This window comes from Rhinatrema bivittatum, chromosome 6 (assembly GCF_901001135.1).
Source record: "Rhinatrema bivittatum chromosome 6, aRhiBiv1.1, whole genome shotgun sequence".
NCBI classification, from domain to species: Eukaryota; Metazoa; Chordata; class Amphibia; order Gymnophiona; family Rhinatrematidae; genus Rhinatrema; species Rhinatrema bivittatum.
In genome coordinates, this window is record NC_042620.1 from 325,286,655 (window position 1) to 325,314,209 (window position 27,555).

Genomic DNA, 27,555 nt, shown 5'->3' on the forward strand with positions numbered 1-27,555 from the left:
CAAGTCAAACAAGAAAGACATTTTACTTAGCTTGTTGCTGTTCTCTAAGGCCGCACCTTTATCCTCCAGCAATTTTCGTCCAATACCGTCCTATTCCGGACGAAGCCAGACAAAGCCGCGCGCGCCCCTTGACCGCGCGCGGCTTAACCGTCGCGCCGGAGTAGACAGGATTTTGTAGTCTACCCGGCTCCTCCTTCTCCTCCGTCACCAGCAAGAGTCCGGAAGCAGGCAAGCAAGAATGAAGTTCGGGCCTCTCACCAGGCTAGACCCCAAGAAAAGGTGCGGCAACGTCTGCCGGAGTAGACAGGATTTTGTAGTCTACCCGGCTCCTCCTTCTCCGACTTCACCAGCAAGAGTCCAGAAGCAGGCAAGCAAGAATGAAGTTCGGGCCTCTCACCAGGCTAGACCCCAAGAAAAGGTGCGGCCAAATGCTTGCTTTTTGTGCAATGTATATAGCTTTGAGGCATCTGAATGTCTCTGCTATATTTCTACATCTACATCTACTGCCCTTAACATCTCTATAGTGCTACTAGGCATATGTAGTACTGTACAGTTACATACAAGCGAGAGCCCCTGCTCAATGGAACTTAGTCTAGCAGAGACACACAAGACAAATAATTTTCTAGTAGTCATTTAACTATTATAGTAAAATATGTATAACGCGTGAGGATATTGCCTCTCTTCCAGTGTGCACATAGTCAAGCCCTATGAAATGAAACGTAAGGACCTATGGTATTGACTATGCACCATTTTGGTAATCTTTGTCTGGATCTTCTTTACTCTTCCTGTAAACTTTTGTACATAGCCTTCAAAATTGGACATAGTACTGCAGCTGAGGTCTTGCCAATGATTTGTACGGTGGCATTAATATATATTTATCTAAAATCCATTTATCGCCTAACAGAAAATATCTTCCTAAAAATTTTTATTTGTTGTTTTTATATACTGTCATTCAGTAGAACTATCACAACGGTTTACATAATAAAAAGAGTCAGGCTAAACAACCTGTTATAGGAAATAACATAATTCAAAACGTAATATATATGTATATAGGATCAAAATACATAATAACATTTTCAATACTTCTGGGCAAATGTTTTAATTCTTCTCTACCAGGTCCTTCTATTTACTAAACAATTTCATTCATCCAGCAGGTTTTAAAAACTTTCCTGAATTTCAAAAGATCTACCTGATCTACCTGATCTATATATCTATATATATATATATATAGATCAGGTATCTTTTGAAATTCAGGAAAGTTTTTAAAACCTGCTGGATGAATGAAATTGTTTAGTAAATAGAAGGACCTGGTAGAGAGGAATTAAAACATTTGCCCAGAAGTATTGAAAATGTTGAAATTTCAAAAGATACCTGATCTTTTAAAACCTGCTGGATGAATGAAATTGCCTCATGTGGGGCACTTGAATATATATATATATATATATTGTATTTTGCTTGTCATCTTCCACACCTTCTTTCCTTTCCTCTCTGTCCTGCAATCTCATCTCTGCCCTTCCTCCTTTCACTAACATCACTAAAAGTGAACCTCGTTACCGTGTTTTACCTCCTGAGCAATTTTTCCCTCTGGTTTTGCCTCTGCTGTCCTGACCATTTCCCTGCCTCCATTCCTCTTTCAAAATATTTTCCATGACCACCTCCTTTGTTGACAGCTAATAGTTTTGCCTTTACCCTTTAAGCCACCTCTTTTGAAAGCCCTACTGATCTCTCTTCCTTGTTTATATTTACTTCCTTACTGATGTGTACAGTGCCGAAACCTTTCATGAGCATCCCGGTTTGTGGACAGATATTTTTAGATCCTTTTCTTGTAGCTTTGAAAGCTGGGGAACCACTGTGTTCAAAAGGCAGATAGGACTGCTTCCACGTGGGGTATGGTGTACTCTCTCTGTGCCACCTCATGTGGGGCACTTGAATTGTATTGCCATACTGCAAAAGGAACTGTCCCCCTGCTAATACATCTCATTGCAGTCCATTGCCTGTGAAAGAAGTCCCAGTATCTTCATTAAAGCCTGGAGTTCTGCTCCATGCCGTTTGTTAACCAGTGACCTTTGTATGTGTGTGTTTTTGGGTAGGGGAGGCTGCTCCTGCTGTCTTACTATTCAAAGTTTTTAGCCAATAAATTATCTTTGGAAATCAGGGGGGAGGGGGGAGAAGACTTGAGTTGTTTTTCGCACCCGCCAGCTGCACAGGCTGAATTCTGTCAGTGAGAGGGTTGCATAACACTGGTCTTTTTTTACAGAAAAGTAAAGCACAACCAAATTGGCAGTGAGCCTTGATGAGCATAAGAAGAAAAACACGCTCTTCAGCCAAGTTTTCAGATCTAGCGTTCATGCAATGTGCGCTCCTAGCTGTTTGGAAAACTGCAGTGTTTGTTAGAAAGTGTACAGCATGCTTTTTTTTTTTAATGCACGTGAATTTTGTATAAATCTTGACCAAGCAAGAAATGCCAGCTCTGCGGCATTTTGCATTGGTCGTGTGTGTCATGTAATTTCTAACTAGCAATCTTGTTTTGTACTGTGTGGTGGGACCCATCTAACAACGATCACTGGGCATTGGTGAACTCTGACCCTCCCAGGTCCTCAAGGTTAGACTCTTCACTCGGTCAAATTGATTTACTGCATTGCATGTGTTTAGTAACTGTCCTAGGACCGGATGCACTATCTGGGGTTTTTCATTTTGTATCTCTAGGAAAACTGAATTACTCTAGTGTGCAACATTAGGCGAGAAGCACTCTTTTTAAAATGTAAAGTGTTACCTTTTCTCAAGAAATTCTTTGTGTATTATTTTTCTCTTCCAATAACCAATTTTTTTAACCCGTGGCTGATACTTGGGGCACTGTAGCTGCTTTTGTGGAGTGGGTTTAAATCTATGTAACGCATTACACAAATGTGAGGTTTTAAAAACCATTCACTTTCACAGCTGCTCCAGAGGTTTTCTTTCTGCTAAACTGGGGGAAAAGACTGATTTAACATTAACCTAACTGAAAAGTGTATACATACCAGAAAATGGGTTTCATAGGTTGCTTGTTTTATTAGCAAGAGCAGTGAGAAATGAAATGCGGGTTAAGATGAATTTCACTTCCTATCAACCCCACAGAAAGAAATTTCTGATATCTGCATTAGCATCACTTTTTTTTTTTTAGACAGCACAAAATAGAGCAATAAAAAAGTCAAAATGACAAAGGTGCATAGAACAGAAGCTTATAAGTGAGTACATTAATAAACAGGTGAGGAACGAGCGAGTACAGAATTGCCCACAGGTAATAAAAAGGTCCATCCAGTTAACTAAAACATCCTGGGTAAAGATGATATGGATCAATCAGGGATATGGACAGGTAACCCAATCAGTAGCTCCAGATATAGCGTTTAACATGGGAAAAGCCTAGCAGGCAAGTCTGATGGGAGGAGTCTTCCCCGCAAAATTTAGAAAAGTCCCCACATTCGTATACATTGTGATATTTATACTGGAGATAAAAAGTGCAAATCTCCATTGAAAAAAACCCTTCCAAGCAGTTTATATCCATAATGTGTAGGTTGGAATATCTGCAGACGACCATTTTCGAGCAATGTTTCATTTTGCATCCACCAGCAGATGAATCACTAATGGGTACCCCCAGAGCAAGAAGAGGTGATCATATGGAACAGGAAACCCTAGTAAAATTATGGTCAAATGGAAGGGAGACTCTAGTGATGTCATGTATCCATGATACGACCTCTTTCCAGTAAATCTTTATCAGAGGACAAGTCCACCACACCTGACTCGAGGGTCCTCACTCGCCACAGCCCCTCCTGCACCTGTGCGTGTCATTTTCTGTAAGCGAAGGGGGTTGTGACCCCCAGGGCTGATGCAAGGGGATTAGGCGCTCTAGGCACCTTCTGATTTGTGCCCGCGCCGCCACCCCTAATAATGGGACACAAGCCATGCGGGGGCCACGAGTGGACATTGCCGGATCTCCACTCCTCTTGGGCCACACCGCCCCGGGACCCTTCACTCCCCTCATTCACTTCATGCAGTGAGACGATTATCAGAAAACCTGCTCTTATGTGATCAATGTTTGGATTCAGGCAGGACCCTGAGGGAGCACCACATAGGTGCTGACCCCACCCCCTGACTCTCTTCAAATTAAGATAGTCTTTTAACATTAAGAGAAATAGGTTAGAAACTTCATAGTCCTTCTTTTTTATTACTGTGTCTGAGTGTTAATTTGGTCCCTCACTACCCACATCTCCCAGGACCAACTTTTGAACTTAACCCTGTGTATGATAAAACACTTAAAGGTCCATTTTGGAATAAAGGTGCCATATTAAGTCAAATTACGTGACTGCTCTAAAAGTGTGTTTCTAAAACTTACTTAGGATCGTTATACTAACGTCTGTTTTACTGATCTCAAGGTCTCCCAGGTCCGGAAGGTCCCCGTGGACTTCCTGGCATTGGAGGCGTGAAAGGAGAAAAAGGAAACCCAGGTCTGCCTGGTCAGTCAGGTTTCCCAGGAGCAAAAGGCGAGCGAGGAGACTCCGGGCTGCCGGTATGTGATGAGAAACCCTACGGGGCTGGTGTATTTGCAGCTGAGTTGTTCTTATCTGTGTAGAAGATTGCCTTGGAGAGCTACATGTTGAATTGGGTCAGACCCCGGCAGACTGATGGGCTATTGTTACCTGTACCTAAAATGCTTCATTCATAGGTTAGCTGTACCTAAAATGCTTCATTCATAGGTTCCAGGGAGGCCTGGAAGCTGGCAGCTGAGATTTAGTGCTTAGAAGGTGCAGAGGTGCGCATCAGAGTTACAAAAACTAGAGCAAACAGTACAGTTTAGGGGTGAAGTTCTGCACACAGAACAAGAGCAGGAGCTGGGGATGATGGTATTGGATGATCATAAAGTGGCCAAACAGACAAGGTGACATCAGAAGCAAAAAGAGACTTGGGTGCAAGGGAAGAGGAGCAGCAGCCAGCAGGAAGACGGTGGTGGTGGTGGTGGCGCCTCTGTATGTCTCCGGTGAGACCTCGTTTGCATCTCCGGACACCGCATCTTCAAAAGGATAGAAACCAAACAGAGTTGGTGCAAAGGGTGGCCACTAAAATGGTCCATGGTCTTCATAATAAAGCATAGGGGGACAGACTTACAGGCCAATACAGTAAAGGTCGCGGGAGAGCGGGCGAGCGCCCACTCTCCTGTGCGCGCGATTCAGGGGGGACAAACATGCAAATCAGGGCCCGCAGTAAAAAGAGGCGCTAGGGACACTAGCGCGTCCCTAGCGCCTCTTTTTGCACAGGAGCAGCTGTCAGCGGGTTTGACAGCCGACGCTCAATTTTGCCAGCGTCGGTTCTCGAGCCCGCTGACATCCACGGGTTCGGAAACCGGACGCCAGCAAAATTGAGCATCTGGTTTTCAAGCCACGGGCCGATTTAAAAATTTTTTTTTTTTTTAATTATTTTAAACTTTTAGGACCTCCGACTTAATATCGCCATGATATTAAGTCGGAGGGTGCACAGAAAAGCAGTTTTTACTGCTTTTCTGTGCACTTTCCCGGTGCCGAGAGAAATTAGCGCCTACCTTTGGGTAGGCGCTAATTTCTGAAAGTAAAATGTGCAGCTTGGCTGCACATTTTACTTTCTGTATCGCACGGGAATAACTAATAGGGCCATCAACCTGCATTTGCATGTTGCAGGCGCTATTAGGTTCGGGGGGGTTGGACGTGCGTTTTCGACACTGAATAAGGGGTAGAGCTAACGCATCGAAAACGCGCGTCCAAATGCGGGGTATCGGCCTGTTAAAGATCTAAACATGTATATTCTAGAGGGAAAGGGCAGATAGGAGAGAGACATTTAAATACCTCCAAGGAGGAGCGAGAGGTCATGGGATGAGAGTGAAAGAGGGTAGACTCGCAAGTAACCTAAGGAAATATTAAAGATTAAGGCTGTTCAGCTTGGAAAAGAGAAAGTTGAGATGAAAGAAATTTATGAGATCATGAGTGGGGTAGATTGGGTAAATAAAGGATGTTTGCCCTTTCAAATAATAATCTGCTTCCTAAAACTAACCCGCCAGCAAATTTAAAATAAATCGAAGAAAGTACTTTTTTCACTCAAGCTGTGAAATCTGTTGCCAGAGGATGTGGTCAGGGTGATGAGCATAGCAGGGTTTTAAAGAGTTTTGGACAAGTTCTGGAGGTAAAGTCCATAACACGTTACTAGCCAGGTAGACTAAATGAATAAAGAGATGAGTTTTCTGAGATCTGCTGGGAACTTGTGTCCCGGCCTGGCTGCTGTCAGAGACAGATGCTGGGGCTCGGTTGCACCTTGCTCTGACTTCATTCCCCTTCTGGAACCAGTTATTCATTTCATGCAGTGAGATGGTCAGAGTCCCTACTCTTGTGTGATCGGTGTTTGAATTCAGCCAGGATCCTGAGGGAGCACTAACTACAGGGAACCTGGGATGGCAATTTTTAATAAGAAATGACTCAAAAGATGAACAGGAGAAGCATGCAGGCAGGCCGGACCTGCCGTTATGCTCTGTCATCAGAGGCGTTTCACCTCAGCAGGTTCAAAAGCCAGGTTTCGATGCCCCCTCCCACCTTGTGTATAGGATTTTGGCAGATACAAAATGCTGTACGCGCACAAACAGAAAATGCATGTTAATAAAAAGCTTTGGCTCGCAGCTCTGTGCTAGCCCTGCAGTAATTTTGCATTTCTCTCAGCCTGTTAGTACTCTGATATGTTGGGTAGGGAATAACTAGATGTAACATAGCCCGAAAGCCCCATAATAAAAAAGAAAAACATGAAGAAACTGTAATTTAAAAAAAAAAACGCCTCATTTCCCTATGTCCTGTGGAAAAAAGTCAAAGCTTGGCTGTTTAGCCAGGCCTTCCCTTGACTCACAGCACAGTCCACCAGAAGTCATCCTGAATGTGAATTCCACAAGGTGCGCCCACCTCCATTCTACTTCTTAACATCTCTCATGCCACTCTACTATTTAACATCTCTCGCGCCACTCTACTGTTTAACATCTCTCGCGCCACTCTACTGTTTAACATCTCTCGCGCCACTCTACTGTTTAACATCTCTCGCGCCACTCTACTATTTAACATCTCTCATGCCACTCTACTGTTTAACATCTCTCGCGCCACTCTACTTCTTAATATCTCTCGCGCCACTCTACTATTTAACATCTCTCGCGCCACTCTACTATTTAACATCTCTCGCGCCACTCTACTATTTAACTTGCTTCTTTACTATAGACACGCAATCTATACCCATTGCACCCACTTGCTTATTCCTACCGAATGTGCCATTATCTATTTACTTGCAATTCACTTCATATCTGTACATCATACTATATCTGTTTGTATCCATTACTTATGTACTCGGTGCCTTGTTACTTTATGTAATCTGCCTTGGGCTTACCTTTAGGAAAAGGAAGAATATCAAGTGCTTATAAATAAATAAATAAATGTATTTGTCAGATTCTGTGCAAAAAAGAGTAATGATGCACTTGGGGTATAGAAATCCAAGGAAACAGTACATGAAGGATGTGGGGGTGATGAGATACTGATGTGCACCAAACAGGAGAGAAATCTTGGGGATTCACATCTGATGATCTCAAGGTTGCAAAACAGAGTGAGCAGGCAGTGGCCAGATCCAGAGGAATGCTAGGTTGCATAGGAAGAGGTAAAACAAAGCAGATGATCACGCCTTTGTACAAGTCATTAGTGAGACAACTTCTGGAATATTGGATCCGTTTCTGGATGCGTAAACTCTAAAAGGATATAGACTGAGTAGAGGCAATCCAGGCAAGGGGATACCAAAATGGTGTAGTGTCTGCACTAAAAGCCCTATGAAGGCCTTTCAGCCTAAAGAAAAGATGAGTGAGAGGAGATATGATAGAGGTTTATAAGTTGAGTGGAGTGGAATAGTTATTTATTCTTACAAATAGAGCTAGGGCTAAGAGACATGCCATGAAACTGGCAGTAGATTTAAAATAAAATTAAGCAACAATTAAGCTGTGGAATTTCTTGCTGGAGGATAAGGTGAAGGTCAATTTTCTCAGTGGAAAAGAGTAAACAGTGGAGTGCCTCAGGGATCTGTACTTGGACCGGTGCTTTTCAATATATATATCAATGATCTGGAAAGGAATACGATGAGTGACGTTATCAAATTTGCAGATGATACAAAATTATTCAGAGTAGTTAAATCACAAGCAGACTGTGATACATTACAGGAGGACCTTGCAAGACTGGAAGATTGGGCATCCAAATGGCAGATGAAATTTAATGTGGACAAGTGCAAGGTGTTGCATATAGGGAAAAATAACCCTAGCTGTAGTTACACGATGTTAGGTTCCATATTAGGAGCTACCACCCAAGAAAGAGATCTAGGCGTCATAGTAGATAATACATTGAAATCGTCAGCTCAGTGTGCTGCAGCAGTCAAAAAAGCAAATAAAATGTTAGGAATTATTAGGAAGGGAATGGTTAATAAAACGGAAAATGTCATAATGCCTCTATATCGCTCCATGGTGAGACCACACCTTGAATACTGTGTACAATTCTGGTCGCCGTATCTCAAAAAAGATATAGTTGCAATGGAGAAGGTACAGAGAAGGGCAACCAAAATGATAAAGGGGATGGAACAGCTCCTCTATGAGGAAAGGCTGAAGAGGTTAGGGCTGTTCAGCTTGGAGAAGAGACGGCTGAGGGGGGATATCATAGAGGTCTTTAAGATCATGAGAGGTCTTGAACGAGTAGATGTGACTCGGTTATTTACACTTTCGAATAATAGAAGGACTAGGGGGCATTCCATGAAGTTAGCAAGTAGCACATTTAAGACTAATCGGAGAAAATTCTTTTTCACTCAACGCACAATAAATCTCTGGAATTTGTTGCCAGAGGATGTGGTTAGTGCAGTTAGTGTAGCTGGGTTCAAAAAAGGTTTGGATAAGTTCTTGGAAGAGAAGTCCATTAACTGCTATTAATCAAGCTTACTTAGGGAATAGTCACTGCTATTAATTGCATCAGTAGCATGGGATCTTCTAGGTGTTTGGGTAATTGCCAGGTTCTTGTGGCCTGGTTTGGCCTCTGTTGGAAACAGGATGCTGGGCTTGATGGACCCTTGGTCTGACCCAGCATGGCAATTTCTTATGTTCTTATGTTCTTATGTTAAAGAGCAGATTTTTAAAAAGTACGCACAACCGGCACAACAAAAGTACGCCGGATTTGAAAAGATAAACGCGTAGCTGCGACACGCCCCCCCCCCCCCGGGAAAGCCCCGGGGCTTGCGTGCACAGGGGGTGGAAGGGGCAGCTTTTTGGGGGTTACGCGCGTATCTTACACATGTTCCCCTTTGAAAATCTGCCCCTAATAGTATAGGTGGCAGGCATGAGAATCGCCACCTTACTACAGCTGGGAATGAGCAACACGAGAGTTGATCATCCAAATGGCCCGGATTGGCCATTGTCAGAGATAGGATGCTAGGCTTGATGAATCGTTGGCCAAACCCATCATGGCATTTCTTATGTTCCTAAATACGTATGTACTAGAGGAGAGAGAGGGCATATAACAGACGTTCAAATGCTTCACAGACATAAATAATGCGCAAGTAGGCATCTTTCAGTGAAAAAAGTTGTAGAATAAGAGGTCAGAGGGAATATTTGTTTTCACAGAAAGGGTAGTGCATACAAAGAACAACTTTCCAGGGGAATTCATGGAAGCAAAAAGAAGAACAGAATTCAAAACAGCTTAGGATAAGCAGAGAGGAACCTTGGTTGTAGTTGGGGGTCTCTAGTATTGCAATGGTGAGGACGTTGGGCCTTAAGAGTCCTTAGCTGCCATCATAGTCTGTGTTTTTCTGAGGTGATGCATAAAAGGTGACTCTTTTTGTCATTAGGGTGAAGCTGGTCGCCCTGGCCTAAATGGAATGAAAGGTGATGCGGGTGTTCCTGGACTTCCAGGATTCCCAGGTATTTGAAATAATGAAGTACAGGAAGGCAGTAGAAGGGAGTGCATTATATGCTAGTGTTATATCTTAATTTATTTCTCTCAGGTATGAAAGGACCCACTGGATCTCCTGGTCTGGCCGGTTCTCGTGGTGATTCAGGTACCCCAGGACCACCAGGTAATGGGTCTGTTTGTCTTTTTTGCGTAATCCACAAGCACACATAGGAACCAAGTCACTAAAATGTATGATAAAAGTTTGTAGCATTGAAGAGCTACATGTTTAGTATGCATGCTAAAATCTTGTTTGGCCTCCAATTCACTAAGAATGGTATGTGGAGCATGTGATAGCTTTGAAAAAATAAAGTGCCCAAAATTTTTAGTGTACACACTTACTACTTGATTTTAAAAGCCTTATGTGTGCCAAAGCTGGGAGATATGCGATTGACTCTATCTGGCGTGTGCCATGTGGATTTTAACACCCGCATGGGTTTAAAAATGATTCTCACCAAAAGAGTGGCGGGGCTTGGTCTGGGTGAAGCATGGGCGGGCTGGGACTGCACAATGAAGTCAGCACATAAGTAGTTATGCACGTACGTGCACGCCAGGGTCCCCTACTGCCGTGGACAGCGTGTGAGTCGTGTAACAAAGAAAATGAGGCTTGTCAGTAGGGTTTTAAGGCTCAGAGCTAAGAAGGTAAAAGGGATGCATATGATCAAAATCGTAGAGCATATAGAAAGACATGGTTTAATAGAACACAATCAACATGGATTTACCCAAGGCAAGTCTTGCCTCACAAATCTGCTTCACTTTTTTGAAGGGGTTAATAAACATGTGGATAAAGGTGAACCGGTAGATGTAGTGTACTTGGATTTTCAGAAGGCGTTTGACAAAGTCGCTCAGGAGAGGCTTCTATGAAAAGTAAAAAGTCATGGGATAGGAGGCGATGTCCTTTCGTGGATTACAAACTGGTTAAAAGACAGGAAACAGAGAGTAGGATTAAATGGTCAATTTTCTCAGTGGAAAAGGGTAAACAGTGGAGTGCCTCAGGGATCTGTACTTGGACCGGTGCTTTTCAATATATATATAAATGATCTGGAAAGGAATATGACGAGTGAGGTTATCAAATTTGCGGATGATACAAAATTATTCAGAGTAGTTAAATCACAAGCGGATTGTGTTACATCACAGGAGGACCTTGCAAGACTGGAAGATTGGGCATCCAAATGGCAGATGAAATTTAATGTGGACAAGTGCAAGGTGTTGCATATAGAGAAAAATAACCCTTGCTGTAGTTACACGATGTTAGGTTCCATATTGGGAGCTACCACCCAGGAGAAAGATCTAGGCATCATAGTGGATAATACTTTAAAATCGTCGGCTCAGTGTGCTGCAGCAGTCAAAAAAGCAAATAGAATGTTAGGAATTATTAGGAAGGGAATGGTTAATAGAACGGAAAATGTCATAATGCCTCTGTATCGCTCCATGGCGAGACCGCACCTTGAATACTGTGTACAATTCTGGTCGCCGCATCTCAAAAAAGATATAGTTGCGATGGAGAAGGTACAGAGAAGGGCAACCAAAATGATAAAGGGGATGGAACGGCTCCCCTATGAGGAAAGGCTGAAGAGGTTAGGGCTGTTCAGCTTGGAGAAGAGACGGCTGAGGGGGGGATATGATAGAGGTCTTTAAGATCATGAGAGGTCTTGAACGAGTAGATGTGACTCGGTTATTTACACTTTCGAATAACAGAAGGACTAGGGGGCATTCCATGAAGTTATCAAGTAACACATTTAAGACTAATCGGAGAAAATTCTTTTTCACTCAACGCACAATAAAGCTCTGGAATTTGTTGCCAGAGGAGGTGGTTAGTGCAGTTAGTGTAGCTGGGTTCAAAAAAGGTTTGGATAAGTTCTTGGAGGAGAAGTCCATTAATGGCTATTAATCAATTATACTTAGGGACTAGCCACTGCTATTAATTGCATCAGTAGCATGGGTTCTTCTTAGTGTTTGGGTAATTGCCAGGTTCTTGTGGCCTGGTTTTTGGCCTCTGTTGGAAACAGGATGTTGGGCTTGATGGACCCTTGGTCTGACCCAGCATGGCAATTTCTTATGTTCTTAATTACAGCATTTTGCTTAAGAAAGATTCAACATAGAAGTCTTTAGCTGTAAAGTGTCCTATTAGGAAAATTTATAGCAGCAGAAGTCGTCAACTTAGGAACAGGGCCCAGGATCATGAAGCAAATTAAACACAGATACAAGGACTGCAAGTGCATGATCAGGAAGGTGGTAACCAGGGTATGGCGACATCAGAGGAAGTTAGGAGGGGAGTGGCGCTTGTCCTTATCAGCTGAGCAGACTGGAGGAATGGTTCTGTCGTCATGGGGCTGAAAGTCACAGCAAGTGATTGAAATGAGGTCGTTTGCCTTTGGTCATTGTGCTTGCTGTAAGGTAGTAATGGACACATTTCCCTAAAAATGGGGGGGGGGGGGGGGGGTTGATGCTGGTGGGGATGAACTCGGTACCAGTAAGTGGACAACCTTACAACCTTGAAAGGAGATGGCAAGCGTTAGTGGAACAAGCGGGATGATGCTTCATCAACTATGTTTATCTTTTGCTTTTTGCTTTAACAGATTCTATGCTGCCCCGAGCACATAAACAGCTTGTCTTAGCCAGGGCCACGCAAGAGAAGGGAGACCAAATACAGTAGCCTTGGGAAATAGGAAGAAATTGTTGAGTTCTCTGATCCTGAAATGTCACAAACCTCTTTAATCAGCATGCCGGCGCTAGAGTTCGCAGATAGCTTTTGCATAGCAGGATCTTTGCTGCCAACTCCATCAGACGCACCCCTTAGCAGCCACATACAGCTAACTCCATTAACTCATAGATTCATCCTGTTTTGACCATAAAAGGCCACACCATCATACCCTTCCCACCTGCTGACCACCTCGAAGTGTTTGGACAACAGAACCTGGACAACACATTCCACAAAGGCTTCAAGTCTCTGGACTTTGCAGACCCAAAAAAGGCATATGTTGTATAAGTCCATGGACAACATGACAAAGGCACATCTCATCAGGAGCAATGATTCATGGTCAGACTGACCACAGCCATCTCTGACCTTAGCCCCATCCTCCAGCAGGGCTTTGAGAGCCTCCCACCAAATCCACACAAACCAGACTCCAGAGGACCCCACATATGAAACATTCATTCTATAGGAGAAGGCGGCCATCTACTGCAGCCCATATCCCTGAAGATCAAGGGAAGTCTGAGGGTGCCCCATGATGCATCTTCTCATTGTACATGACTGGCTTATCCCAACAATCAATCAAAATAAAATAATAGTGTGAACTAGGCATGCTTTTTGTGCAAAATTTTCTGTTAAATAATAGTAATGTTCTTAGTCATCTATCCTAACCTATTTTACTGTTGGTAGTTGTGTTGTCCATGTCTATAACAGTTGCAACAGTTTAGCTATGTGGTTTGTCAATACAAACATTTAGTTTTGGAACAAATCTTGTATGTGATTGATTGTGTCTGGGTGTTGGGTAAGGGACCGTTGTTCTATTAATCCCCTTTCTTCAAAACTGGTTGAGGATGGATAAGCAAAGAGCAAACCATGAAACTTGGAGAGGTGCAAGGAAGAGGAGGTTCTCTTTCCTGTCTTACTTCTTGCCATCTCTCTTCCTGTTCTCCTCAACTGTTCAGAATCCTACCATATGCTGTATGCAAGGCTCCATATCCCACCCCATTCCCTCCATCCTCCCATCCCCGTACTAGCATCCTATCCTCCCATCCAGTGGCATAGCCACAGGTGGACCTGGGTGGGCCATGGCCCATCCCTGGAAGAGGCCTGTTGGAGCAATGCCATTGTGGGATCCCATCCCCACAATGATAGAGGAGGGCCGGAGCTGTAATGCCACCACAGGATCCCATCCGCACAATGGCAAAGAGGAGGGCCAGAACTGTAATAGTGCTGCGGGATACCATCCCCACGACAGCAAACTGGGCAAAAAGGAAGGCTGGAGCTGGAAAGCTGCGGGGTCCCATCCCTGCGACGGCGAAGAGGGCTGGAGCGCCAAGGCTATCACGGGATCCCTTCCCATCCCTGCGGCGGTGGAAGTAGGACTTTGACTGTGCCTAATGAAAAGGCTTTGCGTGTATGGGGGTGAAAATGGGAGCTTGAATGTGTGTTTGTGGGTGAGAATGGGAGCTTGAATGTTTGTGGGTGAGAATGGGAGCTTGAATGTGTGTTTGTGGGTGAGAATGGGAGCTTGAATGTTTGTGGGTGAGAATGGGAGCTTGAATGTTTGTGGGTGAGAATGGGAGCTTGAATGTGTGTTTGTGGGTGAGAATGGGAGCTTGTGTGTGCATCTGGGTGCGACTGTGTGTGTACATAAGAATGGGAGCATGGGAGGGGGGTTGAGAGTGAGAGCTTGTGTGTGTGTGTGTGTGAGCTTGTGTGTGGGGGGGGGCATATAAGAGTGAGAGCTTGTGTGTGTGAGGGAGTCTGAAGATAAAGCGTGTGTGTGTGGGAAGAAGACAGTAGGAGAAAAACACTGAAAAGGAATGAGAAAATGAGTGACAAGGGAAACATGGGAAAAAAGAAACTGACCAACTGATTAGAAAAATACAAAGATCAGATAACAAAGGTAAAAAAAAAAAAATTTTGATTTTAACGGTTGGAATATGCCACCTTTGGAAATGTGCATTTCTTATATTTTATTTTTTATCTTTCTTCAATATTTCTCAGACTTTCTATTTCGGTTTTGACTACATGTTTCTGTTTCTGATTTGTAGTCTTTTATTTCTATATTAGGTAAAGGTTGGTCTCTGTTTTGCCTGCGTGTGTGTGACTGAAGTGCAGTATTTCTGCTCGCATGTAGTTTCTCTGTAGCAGTCCAGCTTGTTCTGTTACTCCAGTAGGTGATGTATTAATGTTCTAGGGCCTGGTGTAGTATTTGCATTACTGCTTTTTCATAAGGTTGCTGTTATTTGAATCCTGAGGGTCAGTGCTGTGACTGTATGGTAGGGCAAGGTTCTAGACGTCGTGTTTTTTTTGCAGGAGTTTGTTACTTCACAAAATGTTTAGCAGTGGAGGGATATTTTTTTGTTGAGGTGACACCAGAATTTGAATTTTTTTTTTTTTGTTCATGTTGGTTGTAATGTGAATTGTCCTAGCTCTGTTCTGATGATTAATGATATTTATTGGCTTTCTGCAAAGAGGATTCACGAAAGAATACATTAATTTTTGTTTTATTACATGATTGCATCTGATTGTTTTCTTTGCTGTTTACATGATATATCTGTGTATTTATAAACTGCAATAAATATAAAATAAATTAGTGCAGATTAATAATTTTTTACGCTGGTAAGTGCTTGAAATAATTGAGGTGAAATGTTTTAAAGTGTCATGCATGATGCATAATGGCTGTTGCAAACTACTTAGAAAGCCATTGTAGGGTGCAGTATATGGCATTGTTTATCACTGAGAATACAACTAGCAGGACTCAGACCTGCAGGCCTACAGCCCACCCATGTTAACCTTGTGCCCACCCAAAAAATCAGTTCTGGCTTCGCCACTGTTTCTTCCCACAATAACTTGATGAGTTACAGAGGGCCAGCGAAGTCTGATGTTAATAAAGAAGACAGAGGACATTGCCCTTATCAGATAAAGTGGTTTTTTTGAATAAGCCCCAGTATTTATTGAGCATGGTGATTAGAGCCATTCACTTGTGCTCATGTCAAGGCAGATAATATTTGTCAACCATCTCCTCGTTCAGCTATGCTATTTTATTTTCTACTCCTCCTTACCTGATTTGGACATATCCTCTTTTACTACCATACCCCCATTATCTACAGCTCTTATGGAACGGACGTGCCCTCTTCAAATATTCATAACACTGTTCTGTAACATATTGGCATTGGGGACAATGGGAAAGGCAAAAAGAGAGGACATTTGACTAAATATTTTACTTTGACTCAGAATTTCTAACCTCCTTTTGACTAAGGTTGGTTTTCTTCCAGGCCTGACCGGTCCACCTGGTCCCAAAGGGTCAATCATTGAAGTGAAAGGAAGTCCAGGTCTCCCAGGCTCCCCGGGTCGGCCAGGCTTGAATGGCCCACCTGGGTCATCGGGTCCTCCGGGCCTATCAGGTAACGTTACTCACCCTTCAAGTTTTCTCTCTGTGTTAAACAAAGACCCTCGTAGTATGAGCGGGCTGGGTTTTCTCTTGCCTTTTCAAGTGCTTGTTTGAATTCATACGGTGTCAAAAAGAAGTCTTTGGAAGCAAAATTCTCCATCCTTCATTTTAGGGAATTTAATAAGAGCAATAGTTTCCTTTCTGGGTGAAAACAGATCAGGAAAATCCTAGAACAACCAGTAATGAGAATGCTTTCAAACAAGGGGTTCTGCTTTTGAGTTAGAACATGCATATTTCTTGGATGACCACGGTGAAATCTCGTAAACCAATCATGGCGTAATTAAGTAACCAGTGTGTTTTTTTTGAGGGGATATCCTTTCCATGGAGACGTTTTATCTCTTTTTGACATGTTTATTAGGCTGTTATGCTCCTGTTTGTTTTCCAGGCCCCGTTGGACTGCCTGGAGATCCTGGTCGAGATGGTCTTCCTGGATTTGAGGGTCAACACGGGCGCAAAGGAGAGAGAGGTTTACCAGGTCAACCAGGTGAGTTTAACAGCTGTGGTGGATCTTAACCTCCAGGTGGGACAGGTGGTTTCAGCCTAATTCTTCCTGCAGCGGGAAATATTTGGGCGTAATATGCTGTGAATAGACTTTTTCCTTTTTATTTATTTATTTATTTAGTTTTGCAGTATTTAAAAAAAGTTGAACAAAGATTTTTCTCGTGGATATCTTAACACTGCTGCAAAGGTGGTCAGACATCACGAGGGCAATTGTTCAAGCCATTTCTGCAAGTAAAACGGTGCTTCACCCACGGAACTAGCTTGTTCTAAAACTGCCCTCCTGCAGAAGGGGGCAAACTTACATGCATTTGTCCTGTAAAGTTACCCAGACTGAGGGGGAGGGGATTACACTTGTGCACGTACATTTACACTTTCAAAAGTATGCTTATGAATTTTCCAAAAGATTTTTGTACATTTTCGTAGGCGTGACTGGGTGAGAGTAGTTTAGGTGGTGATAACATACGCACATAAACTGGTGTGACTTGTGTGCATTTTTGCTGATTTTCTTAATGTGGGCTGTTACAAAATTATCCCCTAATTTTAAACAGGCGCGCGGGTGCATTTGTCGGCCTGCACCAGGAAACATGGGCATTTTATAACATATGAACGCATGTTATAAAATAGCCTGACTGCACAATTTTAAGTGGACATGTGCCAGTGTACGCAAATGCCACTTCTACCACGTAAGTGGTGGGATTTTAATAGACACGTGCGCTGACGCCATTACCAGATTTCCCAGTTCCCCGACCTTTAAAATCCTGCTAATCTAACTAGATTTTTTTTGTTTTGTAAGTTATACGTCATCCATAGCTGAAGTAAAATTATGTGAAAAGTGCGCATAAGTGTTTACGGACAAATTTCTATTTTAAATTCAGGAATTGCCCACGCCCCGCCTCCTTTTTGGGAACTTTTCAGTTGTGTGCCTAACGTCAAGAACGCGCGCGCTCGGCGGCTTTTAAAATACGCTCAGTGCACGCCGGCCCAATATATTTGCCCATCCCCAAATTTATGCATGCACCGGGCTTTTAAAATTCACCTTTATATGTAATAGCCTGAGGCAAAGCTGTTCCAAAGGTTATAGAAAGCACAACTGTTTGAAATGTTCCATAATACAATTGAACTAAACTTTCAAATTTCACTTTACAAGAATAGTTAAATGTGGTTCCATGAGGCCGCTAAGTGATAATGGAACTTTCTGAATAGCAGCAGTTAAGTAATAGAAGTGCACACAGGCATTTGTTTTATTTGTTGTGTCTTTTTGTTCCTTTAAAAGAAACAAAAAAAAAAAAACCCCATAAAAAAATAAAAAACACCAAAAAATTAAGTAAATAAATAAATAAAAGATCTTGAGTCTGCAGTTGAAAAATAAACCCAGGCCTCCCCCATTCCTTCCCCTCCTGCCTGGACCTTTGTACCCTGTACTTCAATGTGTCTTCACGGGATAGGAGCAGTCCCTGCCCCTATTGGAAATGGAGTCGGGAGACTAAGACCATCGCCATTTCTAATAGCAGCCAGGGACCCCTCCTCCTCCATGAAGAAATGTTCATCTACACGGGGAGAGGGTCTAGAGGTGGAAGGGCCGGAGAGTACCGATTGGTGGGATGGGGTGCTGGTTGGGTTGTTTTGCCAGTGGTGATGAAATTTTGTTTGTTTTTTTTCTTTCATTTCATTTAAAAAATGAATTCAAATGAAATTTTGTGCAAACTTCTCATTTCATTTCAAATGCACATCTCCATTGAGTACATCTATGCTAAGTCAAAAGGGTAAGTTTGGAGAAAATGTGACAGGGCGTGGCTAAGGCGAGAGAGGCATAACCAGAAGGAAAAAGGAGATAATGCTCTCGTAAAGCTCCTTGGGGAGGCCTCACCTGGAGTGCTGTGTTCAGCTCTGGAAACCGTGTCTCAAGAGAGATAGGATAAATCCGCCCCTGTCTGTCTCTATCGGGGGATCGGGCATCCCCCGGTGGGCCGGTCGCTCTAGTCACATGGTCTGCCAAGCGCGGCTGTGACAGAGCTGCGCTCGGCAGACCACGTGATATCTCCTGGGCCAGCCTGGGCAGCGAATCCCCGGGCCGGTCGTCATTGGGAATCCGCCCCTGGAGACAGGATGGAAATAATCCAGAGAAAGGCAGCTAAATGGTGAAAGGTCTGCATCAAAAGGCAGATGAGATGAGACTGAAGGACCCAAGTATGTATGCCCTGGAGGAGAGGAGAGACAGAGATAGTAATATGGTGAATGATAGCATATAAAGAACAAATGGTCCATCTAGTCTGCCCAGCAAGTTTTCTACTCTCAGGCTACCCCAAGCCTTTAATTAAGGATAGTAGCAATCACCATTCCATTCAGGCCACCCCAAGAAGAAATGTACACTTTAGGTTTAATAGAAAAGTTATCCCATTTCATCATTTCCATTCTCTAGCGTTCTTGTCTTCACCTCTTGCCGGAGGGCATGCTGTGCATCCGCCATCCTTTCCATGAAGAAATACTTCCTGACACGGTTCCTAAGTCTTCCCCCTTGGAATTTCATATCATGACACCTAGCTTTACCGCTTCCTTTCCATCGGAAAAGATGTGATTTTTGAGCATCATTAATTCCTTTCAGGTATTTGAAAGCCTGTATCCTATCTCCTTTGTCTCTTCTCTCTGCCAGGGTGTACATATTAAGGTCTTTCAGTCTCATCTCCTCGGGCTTTCTGTACAGAACCCACACCATTTCATTGCCTTTCTCTGGACAGATTCCATTCTGTCCTTGTTCTTTTTGAGATGAGGTCTCCAGAACTTGAACACAGTATTCCAAGTGAGGCCTCACCAAGGATCTGTACAGTGGCATTATTACCTCCTTTTTCTTGCTGGTTTTGCCTATTTTGATGCAGCTCAGCATCCCTCTGGCCTTAGCCTCTGCCTTGTTACAATACTTTGCTGCCTTCTCATCATCAGACACTATCCACCCCAAGGTCTTTCACTCTCTAATACATACATTCCTTTAGATTGCTGTACCCCAAATGTATAATAACTCTGAACTTCTTGGCATTGAATCCCACCTGCCAAACCTTTGATCACTTCTTGAGCTTTCTTAGGTCACTTCTCATTTTTTCCACTCCTTCAGGCATGTCCACTCTGTTGCAGATCTTTGTGTCATCCACAAAGAGACAAATTTTACCTTCTAATCCCTCCACAATATCACTCTCAAACATATGAAATGGAACCGGTCTCAGAACCGATCTCCAAGGAACTCCATTTATCACTATTTCTTTAGAATAGATTCCACTTACCAGTACTTGCTGACATCTATCAATTAACTAATTTATATTCCATTCCACCATCTTGGGATCCTCTCCCACATTTCACATTTTAGTTATGAGCCTCCTATGTGGGACTGTATCAAAAGCCTGGCTGAAATGCAAGTAAACCACATTGAGCACTCTTTCTTGATCCAATTCTCTAGTCACCCAATCAACAAACTCAATCAGATTCATTTGTCAGGAGCTTCCTCTGGTAAACCAATGTTATCTCAGATCCTATAACGCATTGGATTGCAGATAGCTCATTATCCTTTCCTTCAGCAGAGTCTCCAGTAATTTTCCCACCACCGAGGTAAGGCTAACTGGCCTGTAATTTCCAGCCTCCTCCCTGCTACCACTCTTGTGAATTGGGACCACAACCACCCTTCACTACTCCAAGGATCTATTGGACTCCACCCCAGCATTTCTCAGAGCTCCTTAAGTATCCTGGGATGTATCTCGTCCAGCCGCATGGCCTTGTCCACGTTCAGTTTTCCTAGTTCCACCCAAACTCTCCCTCCTATAAATGGGGATGAATCTACCCCTCTCTCGTTTGTACTCTGCTAGCCAGCAGCAGTCCTTCTCCAATGTCTTCCTTAGTGAACGCTGTTTAGCATTTCTGTTATTTCTTCATCTTTCTCCACACTTTGCTCCATGTCTCCTTTCCATCTTACTGTGCCTCCTTTGGTCTTCCTCCTTTTTCTGATAGATCTGAAAAAAGTTTTGTCGCTACACTTTACCTCTTTGGCGATGTTTTCTTCCACTCCAGCTTTCACAGTCATTTCCTTCAGCTTCACCAGATGTTCTTCCTTGTGTACCTCTTTTTGAGGTACTTTGTATTTTTGAATGCTGCTCTTTTTACTTTTAATTTTCTCAGCCTTCACCTACTTTTATTTTTTTTCATAAAGGTTTTTTCGCCTTTGTAATAGCTCCTTTTCATGTGGCCCAGTGTTGTTTCACTTCACAAATCTCCTCCCAGCCTTCTAACTTCTCCTCGAGGTATGTTGCCATTTTACCAAAGTCTGTGTTTTAGGGCCTTGAACTTCGTGTGACTTTCCTTCCTCTTGGCTGTTAGATCACACCATACCATCTGATGATCACTGGTGCCCGGAGATTAGAGATACTGTCTCCATTTGTGAGCACGGGATCCACCTGCTTGGATAATTTTTTTTATTTAATATAGACTCTCCCTACTTCCTTCCCCCTCTTCAATATACTTTGTTTATTATGCATTTTATTTTGAGATGATTTTTATTTTACTTTGTTACAACTTATTTTAATTTCATATGTTTTATGTTATATTCACTCTATGGATGTTTTATTGTAAACCGCCCTGAAACTTGGAGGGTGCAATATATAAGTGTTTTGAAATAAATAAATAAATCTTTTCTGATGAAAAGAAAGTTGTAAAACTAGTGGCCATGATATGAAGCTCTGGTGGGGAAGACTCAGGAACAACATCAGGAAATATTTCTTCACAGAAAGGGTGGTGGCTGCCTGGAATATTTTTCCTGACGAGGTAGGAAAGACAAGAATGGTAATGGAATTCAGTAGGACATGGGATAAACATACAGGATCCCTAATAGCTAAAGGACAGACACAGCATCGCTACCCTTAACACAAGGCATGGGGGTGACCTGCAGGGAGCGGCAGTCGCTACCCTTAACACAAGGCATGGGGGTGACCTGCAGGGAGCGGCAGTCGCTACCCTTAACACAAGGCATGAGGGTGACCTGCAGGGAGCGGCAGTCGCTACCCTTAACACAAGGCATGGGAGTGACCTGCAGGGAGCGGCAGTCGCTACCCTTAACACAAGGCATGGGGGTGACCTGCAGGGAGCGGCAGTCGCTACCCTTAACACAAGGCATGGGGGTGACCTGCAGGGAGCGGCAGTCGCTACCCTAAAAGAATAAAAAACGTGCTGGACAGACTGGATGAGCCCCTTGGATCTATTTCTGCAGTCGTTTATTGTGTTACTATGAGGTTTGTCAAGATGAAATAGAAAAAGTCAGTCATATGAAATACTTATATGTGAATCACAATAGGAAGCACCATTAGGCAAATTAAGCCTTTCTTCAGAAACAAAAACTTGCAGTCTGGATATCCTTCCTTTTCGAATTAAAATTGACAGTTCTAATAGTTAAATCTTCTGCAACTATTCTGGCCTTTCATTTGGCATCATTTTTCTACAGTTTAAAACTGGGTGAAGGAAAATTGTAAATTTTGATTTGAGGGGTGTGTTGGTTCCCATAATTCTGTAATAGCTTTAACATAATTCATGAACAGGAAAAATATCTAAAGCCACGATTTTACATAAATTAGCCACTCAAGGTGGACAGTGTTGTAAAAATGACTGCTATAATTGTCAGATATCAGCTGTCTCTCTTCCTCCTTCATCTTGGGTTTTTGGGTTTTTTTTACCTAGACACATTTTCCTTTCACAGGGTATCCTTGCCAGTAGGAAGTATTTTTCTTCATACGATCTGATTAAAGTTTCAGTGAAGCAAATATTTTTGAATCATTAGTACACATAGAAATATTTGTGCTGTGTAATCTCTCCATTAACAACAGGTACAAGAGGAAACCAAGGCCCACCGGGTCCAGATGGTTTACAAGGTCCTCCAGGTTTTCCAGGATCAGGGTCAGTGGCTCATGGATTCCTCATAACACGGCACAGCCAGACAACAGACACGCCAGCATGCCCCCAAGGAACGACCAGAATCTATGATGGTTATTCTCTACTGTACGTTCAGGGAAATGAGCGAGCGCATGGCCAGGATTTGGGTGAGAAATCTTATGCTTGCAATCCTGTTAAGTAAATACAGCACTTTTCTTCTATCATGGAATTACTTTACTTGGTAGAATTAATAAGTCTCTTATTTTGCCATAAAAAACAAAACAAAACAACTGAGGTCCATATTTTGGCATATTCAGCCATTTATCTGGCTAATTTCTAACTGGATAAGTAGTTATCCTGCTAGAATTTATCCTGATAAGTTAGGGATGTTTTGGAGGCATAACTGAGGGGAGTTGTTAGCCAGATAAAATTTAAGATAGCTGAATATATGAGCTAAGTTAGCCAGATAAGTTGATCAGGTTAACTAACCGAATTGCACATCGGGTCAGTATGGATCTCTAAATATTTTTAAAGGGTGTAATAGAAAAATGGTAGTCTCATCTATTGCACTTCAGTTGTGGGATAAGACATGCTCCTCTTCGTAGCTGCATGCTTAAATGTTCAGTGTTCTTGAAACTGGCAACTGATGTGTTCATGCTAAGATTATACTTATAAACTTTTCTTCATTCAGCACTCTAAAGTGTCATTAAAATCAGAGACCAGCATCACCTAGAGTGTTTTCATGGCAGTAACAAGAATGGTGATCTATTTTCATGAAACGCAAGCTAGAAATATGCTGCCTTGTATTGCGGTTGGGAGTGGGTGAGGGGCTGGGTGACGCGATTGTGTTTTATATGTTTAAGTGCTCTTCTTTAGGGACCGCTGGTAGCTGCCTCCGTCGCTTCAGTACCATGCCCTTCATGTTCTGCAACATCAACAACGTCTGCAATTTTGCTTCGAGAAATGATTACTCCTACTGGCTTTCTACACCAGAGCCCATGCCAATGACTATGGAACCATTAACTGGGAGCAGTATTCAGCCATTCATTAGCCGGTAAGAAACGTCAGAGTCTTGAATGAGATCCAATAAGCCTGTATGTGGTTGAGAGGCGAGGGTTCTCCCAGCAGCAGCCCACATTCCCCATTCCACTTTGACCGTGACGTTCAAGACTGCAAGTCAATATGGTTAATGCAAATAAAGCGATAGACATAGACAATCAGTGTTTCTGTAGAAGATAATGTATATTTTAGGTTTAACTTTTTATAAGCTTTAAGTTTTTTTTTTCATTGGCTTAGATTTGACTTTAAAATTATAGCATTTTCTTAGTCTACAGGTGTCTTTCGTTCTTTATGATCAACACAAATTTATAAAATAACACTCAAAAATGGAGCTCATTTGGTCATGTGGCCATATAATACAATGATCATCCAGGGATCTCTGATGCTTTAGTATATTTTTTTCATTGAATGTTCTTAGTTTTAAATGGGCAACAAGGCGGTCAGATGAGTTTTGATATGTTTTCCAGGATATGTGAGGCGTGAAGTGAAATTTTTCTGCATAAAATCTCCCATGCAATAAGATTGTTTTTATTGTACTCTGAGCTATACTTAATTCCTACTTTACTTATTAATCCATGTTTCTAAATTCCTCATCTCTACATAGTGACTATAGAAAGTTTACACCCCCCTGAACATTTTTTTCCACATTTTGCTGTGTCAGCGCGTCAGACTTGCTGACATTTAAAGGAGGATTTTTTTTTCCCCACTCAGTATATTCTCCACACCTTTCAGGACTAAAAATATTTTATTAGGGGACAAAACAAAACTGTTGTTAGGGCATAAAATAAAACTGAAATCCAATTTGGATAAGTCTCCATGCCCCCGAGTCAATATTTGGTGGAAGCCCCTTTGTCAGTAATTTCAGCTGTGAATCTGTTGGGATAGGTCTCTATTAACTTTTCACATCTAGATATGTCAGTATTACACCATTCTAATTTACACCTGTCCAAAAATTTCTTGGGAACATGAATAAACAGCAATCTTTGCATACAGGACAATAGGTTCTGTTTTAATTTCGTTAAACCACAAACTTTTTACCTCATGGATACAGTTATCCCCTGAGTGTTCCTTTGCATACTTCAAAAGAGAATCAAGGTAACAATGGCTTGCTTCCTTATAGAAACATAGAAATGACGGCAGAAGAAAGCCAAACGGCCCATCCAGTCTGCCCAGCAAGCTTCACACATTTTTTTCTCATACTTATCTGTTTCTCTTAACTCTTAGTAACCTTAGGTTCTATTTCCCTTTCACCCCCACTATTAATGTAGAGAGCAGTGATGGAGCTGCATCCAAGTGAAATATCAAGCTTGATTAGTTGGGTAAGCGGCAGCATAGCTCTCTGCCGTTGAAGCAGAGAGTAAGATATGCGTGGATATGCGTGGATATGCTGGATATGCGTGAAGTATTAGTTTTTCTTCTCCCCTGCCGTTGAAGCAGAGAGCTATGCTGGATATGCGTGAAGTATTAGTTTTTCTTCTCCCCTGCCGTTGAAGCAGAGAGCTATGCTGGATATGCATTGAAAGTGAAGTATGCCTTGAAGGTCACATTAACTATCAACAAATATTGAATAAGCCTAATAATTGGTAATACCTATAGCCCATGAACCCACCCCTGTTTTTTTGTTTTGTTTTTTTTTTTAATTTGGAGATGGCAGCCCTCCATCCTTTCGCTCCGTGAAGGTGGAACACCAACCATTGGCCACTGGCATCCCGCTCCGTGAATGCCTCTGTGGCTACTGCCGCTCCGTGCAGTGTTTTGCTGCCGCCTCTTTATACGCGTCCTTTAGACCAGATGGATCCACAGTGTTTGTCCCACGCCCCTTTGAAGTCCTTCACAGTTTTGGACTTCACCACTTCCTCTGGAAGGGCATTCCAGGCATCCACCACTCTCTCCGTGATGAAATACTTCCTGACTTTGGTTCTTAGTCTTCTTCCTTGCAGCTTCATTCTATCATTCTAAGATATAGGCTAGATTTGTGGCATTCTTGGGATACTGTTGGCATATGTGCACTTTGACTAGTCCTGACCATGGAAGCTTGTAGCTCTTTAGAAGTTGTCATTGGCCTCTTGGTTGACTCCCTGATCATTCTCCATCTTGCTTAATCATCCAGTTTGGAGAGACTGCCTGATCTAGGCAGAGTATTTGGTGATGCCATACACCTTCCACTTCTTAATCATCTTAATTGTACTCGGAAATATTAAAGGACTTTGCAATTCTTTTAGACCCATCCCCAGATCTATGCCTTTCCACACTCCTTTGTGCTTATGAATAGATTTTTGCTTTGAAATCCACTATCCAGAAGAGAGAACCAACAGGAACTGCTGAATTTAACCTGTTGTCATGTGAATCAGTACAGTTTAATATTAATTTGCTTAATGTGTGCTTTTGAAAGCAGTTGGTTACACTGGAGCTTTAAATGAGGGCATCTCGCTTCCTGCCAATCCAAAATGTTCACCAGTCCCATAGTTGGATCACAGATCATCTCCGCAGTCCTAGAGATTAAGAAACACCCTCCCCAGGCAGCCCCTATAACCTCGGTAACATTCAGGAAACCTTGTTCCAGAGAACTCCTCAGCACGCAGCTCTCCAATGAATTAGTTCAACTCAACCTGTTGGACGCCAACACTGCGACCTCGTCTTGGATTAACATCACTAACAAAGTAGCTGAACAAACTTGCCCAATGACCACTAAAACACTTCATCCAGAGAGGGACAACAGGAAACCTTGGTTTACTCATGAACTGAAGTCCCTCAAACAGGACCTCAGAAGTAAAGAACACAGGTGGCATAAAAACCCCTCCACAACAACACTAGCTGCCTTCAAATCCTGCCTAAACGCCTACAGGAATGTCATCAACAGAACAAAGAAATAATTCTTCTCAAAAAAGATCCATCACTTCATCTTCGATGCCAGAGCTCTGTTCTCTTATGTATCAGCCCTCACTAAACCGTCCACACCTCTCATTCCAGACTACCAAGCCTCCAGTAAAGCCAATGAATTGGCCGACTACTTTAAGAGAAAAATCTCCACTCTTATCACGCCCCTCACGGCACTCACTCCTCCGCCCTACCCCACACTCTCCACTTGTCATCAACGAAACACATCTCTAGTCTCCTTCGAATCAACGTCTTCTCTAGAAATAGAAAACATCCTTAAGAAACCTAAACCCTCTTCACACCCATCAGACCACATACCATCCGACTTGCTCTGCACCATTCCGAATATCATTGCTAAGCCATTAGCAGACGTCATAAACTGCTTCCTAGCTCAAGGTCATGTTCCAGATCAACTCAAGCTTGCAATGCTTAAACCTCTTTTTTAAAAAAAAACCCAACCTTTCACCATCAGACCCAGCCAACTTCTGTCCCTTAGCGAATTTGTTGTTGATTGCCAAACTCATCGAAAAAGTCGTAAACAAACAACTATCCAAATACCTGGAAGAAAATTATATTCTCGCCCCAACACAATTTGGCTTCCGCAAGGCACTAAACACGGAATCATTACTATCTTCTCTCTCTGACACCATCCTCCTAAACTTGGAAAAAGGACAACCATACCTACTCGCTCTTCTGGATCTATCCGCAGCTTTCGACACCGTGAACCATACGACCTTATTACAGCGACTTGCAGACATTGCCATCACAGGATCTGCATTCAACTGGTTCAAATCCTTCCTTGAAAACAGGTTTTACAAGGTAAGGATCAACAATAAAGAATCATACCCAGTAAGATCCAACATGGGAGTCCCCCAAGGATCATCTCTTTCACCCACTGTATTCAATATCTACCTCCTTCCACTCTGCCATTTACTCACTAACCTAAAGTTAACCCACTTCCTATATGCAGACGACATCCAGATCCTCATCCCTATCACTGAGTCTCTTTACAAAACCCCTGGGCCCATTGGAATAACTGCCTTCTAGCAATCAACCGACTTCTCACTAGCCTCAAC

General features: G+C 42.7%; 1 protein-coding gene across 5 annotated transcripts in view; it reads left to right on the forward strand.

Annotated features, from left to right (window-relative positions):
• COL4A5 (collagen type IV alpha 5 chain) overlaps positions 1–27,555 on the forward strand; it is a 346,840-nt gene that overhangs the window by 306,514 nt on the left and 12,771 nt on the right. For 3 of the 5 annotated variants that reach the window (XM_029607613.1, XM_029607611.1, XM_029607612.1), the window contains 8 exons: positions 2,594–2,602; positions 4,410–4,543; positions 9,895–9,967; positions 10,051–10,122; positions 15,969–16,097; positions 16,530–16,628; positions 22,498–22,710; positions 23,420–23,597. In XM_029607613.1, the coding sequence (XP_029463473.1) occupies positions 2,594–2,602; positions 4,410–4,543; positions 9,895–9,967; positions 10,051–10,122; positions 15,969–16,097; positions 16,530–16,628; positions 22,498–22,710; positions 23,420–23,597 (907 nt within the window). The remainder of the gene's footprint in view (positions 1–2,593; positions 2,603–4,409; positions 4,544–9,894; positions 9,968–10,050; positions 10,123–15,968; positions 16,098–16,529; positions 16,629–22,497; positions 22,711–23,419; positions 23,598–27,555) is intronic. The other 2 variants (XM_029607615.1, XM_029607614.1) reach the window with 1 other exon arrangement.